The following is a 4,227-nucleotide window of genomic DNA, read 5'->3' as shown; positions in this document are numbered from 1 at the left end:
TAAGAACCGGGACTAAAGGCCTGGGGCATTAATAACGACCCTTTAGTCCCGGTTCCCCAACCGGGACAGATGGGCCTTATGAACCGGGACAGATGGGCCTTTTTCTACTAGTGTTCCCTTGATAGCACATGTTCTTTTATGAGCAAAAGAGGGCTCTCCCCTCCAATTTCATTAACGAAACCATCAATCCAAGAACCAACAACATCCCAACAACGCTACAGCAAGATTCAAAGTACTACCAGGAATCTAAAGAAGTTCTACTTATTACATCGGCAGCAAACAGGAGGGTGCAGCCCACAAAGCAAACATCTAGAGATGCAAAGAGAAATGACGCTGGGAACGAAGCTTGAACATCTAGAGATGCAAAGAGAAATTACATAAGATTCCGGACACAGGGATGGCTTCTTCGTTGGATCATCAAGATGATATTGACATATGCAGAGTAATTTGTGTACATTTGTATGAGTTGTATGCTACAATATGTTTACCGTTAGATTTGTATTTGAAAGAAGATTCTCAGATTATAATTTTTGTTACATACAGTATATATTTTACTACTTAAAATTATGGTCAAAGTTTGACACTGATACGAGTGAGCCTAATAAACCCGATCGAGCAGAGAAGGTAGTTCAGAGAACATCTAAAATGAAACAAGACTTAGATCGAGCCTAATAAACCCGATCGAGCAGAGAAGGTCCATCTCTCTATTCACCCTGAGCCATGCGCTCCATTTATACGCTGAAAGTTCACCAACTAATCGATTATTTTCCCTTTGCATGGACTAACCGAATATTTTTTATAATTCATAGAAGTTCATGCAGCTAATTATATGACATACGTGCGAAGGTGCCTTCACATAAATTTGATGAGCTACTGCTTTCCATGGTCTTGCATTTCAATTTCGAAACTATCTAATCCATTGCCGAAATCATCGGATTTCATTGAATTTCTGTGGTTTTGGTCTCTATTAATTTCGGCCAAGAGTTCTAGCAGAATTTCATAGAGATGTGCAAATTTTGAAGAAAAAAAATTTGATAAGTATTTGAATATGTGTGTACTACTGTAATTGCCGAAATAGTTTGACTGGAAGCTAGGCAATTATTTTAGTGTGTACCGAAGTGACTGAATTTTTGAAATTTTGATATATAATTTTGATAAAATCCGTTGGAAGTGAAAACCACGGTGCCAGTGGATAGGTTTAGGCTGTTAATCCACGCACATCTGAGAAACCAAACTATAAAGAAAACAAATATCTGAATCCAAATAGATTAGTACAAATTATTTTTAAAATATACCAGTGTATCCTCGCAAAAAAAAATATACCAGTGTATCACGCACGTCACGCTGGGTAATCTCTCCGCAAGTCTCGAGAAAATTCACCCGCAAAAAAAAAGTCTCGAGAAAATTGTTGTACGACGATAGCTCATGGAAAAGAATACGGGAAGGACCAAATCACTGGAAAAGGTTTATACAATTCGAATCAAGACCCAATCAGCGGTTGGAAAGAAACGCACGATCGCTCGCAAGTCCGCCGCGCGCCAGCCCTAGTGGAGGAGGATCGAATCGATGGAGACGCTGCCGGACGACGTGGTGGTGGAGATCCTGGCGCGCGTGACGGATGTGGCAGCCCTCTTCCGCTGCGCCGCGATGTGCAAGCGATGCCGCCTCCTCATTGCCGAGCGGTCTTTCCTCCGCCGCCGCTGGCCGGAGGGCGTGAGCCACGCGTGCTCCCTACTCGGCTTCTTCGCCATGCAACAGCCCCGTGAAGAACCAACAGAAGGGAGCTCTACGGCTACGCCCATGCCGCCCTTCACCCCGGTGCCATGGTCCCCGCTCGGAGAGCGCCACCGCTCCCTGACCATCACCGCCCCTGGGGGTCGTGGCTGCCAGGTAACGCTGCTCACCTCGCGCCGTGGCCTTCTTGTTATGCGGTTCTTCCCACTCGAGGAACCCAGCGACTGGTACATTAAGACCATGAACCTGACATTGTACGATCCAATCGCCGGCAAAAGCCGTCAGCTGCCTGAGTTGAAGAGCAATAGACCTTTCCGAATACAAGGATGTGCCCTTCTAACCCGTGAGGATTGTTGCCCGGACAAAACACGAGGAGCAGCGTCATCGGTCCCCTCGTCCTTCCTCAAAGTGCTAATCATCGGCGTCGATCAAGATGAGCCAGGCGCCGATCAAGACGAGCCACGGCACAATCTCCACGTGTTCACTTCCACCAAGTCAAGCTCGAGCTGGAACACGCCCAGGAAGTGCTTTCAGCCTCTGGAGGACGGCACGCGTGTGGTGTCCCAGCAGATCAGCGCTGTCGTGTGCCAAGGCACTGCACATTGGCTCTTCAGCAATACGTCTAACTTGTACGCACTCACTGTGTGTGCTAGGACCACAGAGATGTCCTTAACAAGGATCCCAGTCACACCGGATCATCCTCGGCTGCTGCTCGGAGTCACCGATGGCGGGTCGCCATCGTTGCTTCGCTTGGACGGGCAATGCACCATGCTGGAGATCTGGACATGCCGAACTGATAACATGAGTGGAGACAGCAACACTGGCCGCTGGCATTGCACCAAGATGATCGAGTTACGACCACCCGAGTGGAGCAAGATCGACCAGGCACAGTGTGTGTGCGTGGGTGAGACGAGCGGCAAACTGCTCATCAAGGACAATCAAGAAGACATGTACATCGTAGATCTCCAAACAGGGGCAATGGAGGCGGTCACGAGCTGGTTTCGCGGCATTGTTTTGAGGGCCATCCCTTTTGAGATGGATTGGCCAGCCTTCTTCACCCGTCGCTTGGCGAACACTAGGATCAAACGAACTAAACCGGGAGGAGTTCTATCAAAATTTGCTGACCCTTTTTGGGGACAAATAGTAGTGACGCTTATCATTGTGTCAATTGCTATGAGTTGGGCCTAGTAAGATCTACATGAATCTAAGTTCTGTGTGGAAGACTCGAGAAACTTGCAAGTTAATGAAGTAACCTACACATTGGATACGGCATTGAGTATGGTGCAGCGTCAAGGCAAGAAACAGATGTTGCAAGGATTGCCGTTCTTCATCAGATGAAGAGCATAAAACTGCCATGTGCAGATTAATTTTTGCTTGTGCTCCAGAATGTTGCCTCTGTGTTTTATTGTCTTGTTAAGACTTGGTGTGCTAGCTGAACCTTTGATATTCTGTTGAACAAAGTGTAATGAGTGCTGAATAGTTATGATGGTGGCTACGGGAGACGCCGATCTGCACTTTGGTGCAACTTTGGATGGTACAGTTTAGGCTTAGTTATGGCCTGTGGTGTGGCGCTACGTCGCTCTTTTGGTCACCTGTGACCCTCTATTGAACCACTCTAGTTTGTGCTTTGTTCTTTCTTTGCACTTTGAGTCTGTTGTTTGTGAATCTAAGGGCCTCAATTTAAGGCTGGGCAAGTGTCTCTATTCTGAAAAAAATAAGTGCTGAACTGTCGTTTGTATTATGTGAATCTCCATTATCTAAGAAGGAAACTTTACGGCTAACTGTGATCATAATTGACATTCCATTTCCACCTGTAGCACTACCTCCTGGATTGTTCTTTACAATATTCACTAGCAAACATATCATGCGTTGCAACGGGGTATAGTTAGCGTGTCTACCAAATCGTCCATCTACGCGACATGCAGCATCCGGACAGTGCCACCCGAAGACAGGGAGGTGTCCATCAAAACGTCCATCAACGTGGCACGCTAACATCCGAACGGTGCCACTTGATGGTAGCAGGAAGGCATACACCAAGGACGCATTAAGAACCATTCGAACCTTTGGCACGCCTTTTGTATGACACTTCTGATTACACCAAACATGAACAAATTAAAGCGCGTCAAAGTCACTAAGTTGACTATTTACTCCCTCTATTTTTACGGAGCTTTTTCCAGCGCAGCTACGATAAAATTGGAGCATTTTGAAAATCAGTTTGGGACACATTTTTTTTCCTAATTGTATGTAATCCATAGAAACCTTCGCGCATTCCTTTTTTATTTAACCCATTTTTCTTCTTCTATTGACCAACAATAGTACTCACAATCGGTTTAATTTTATTGGGTCATTTTTATCTAATTGCATGTAGCCCACCGAAGCTTTCCCATCATTTTTCTTATTTTATCGAATTTTTAATTTTTATTGACCTACCATGCAACCCACAATCAGTTTAATTTTATCGTGTCTTTCTCTTTTTTTATTGGAACCACATCA

General features: G+C 45.4%; 1 protein-coding gene across 1 annotated transcript; it reads left to right on the top strand.

Moving 5' to 3' along the window:
• The first annotated feature begins 1,566 nt into the window (after positions 1–1,566).
• Positions 1,567–3,299, top strand: LOC109744018 (uncharacterized). The gene has a single exon (XM_020303111.2). It carries the CDS (start codon positions 1,567–1,569, stop codon positions 2,920–2,922), a length of 1,356 nt encoding a protein of 451 aa, XP_020158700.1. The 3' UTR covers positions 2,923–3,299.
• Positions 3,300–4,227: the final 928 nt, after the last annotated feature.

This window comes from Aegilops tauschii, chromosome 1, assembly GCF_002575655.3.
Source record: "Aegilops tauschii subsp. strangulata cultivar AL8/78 chromosome 1, Aet v6.0, whole genome shotgun sequence".
Lineage (NCBI taxonomy): Eukaryota > Viridiplantae > Streptophyta > Magnoliopsida > Poales > Poaceae > Aegilops > Aegilops tauschii.
This window is presented reverse-complemented; position numbering and strand designations above follow the sequence as displayed.

What these genes read in the sequence shown, in the direction of transcription:
- LOC109744018 (XM_020303111.2), top strand. Translation starts at nt 1,567, where the DNA reads ATGGAGACGCTGCCGGACGACGTGGTGGTGGAGATCCTGGCGCGCGTG.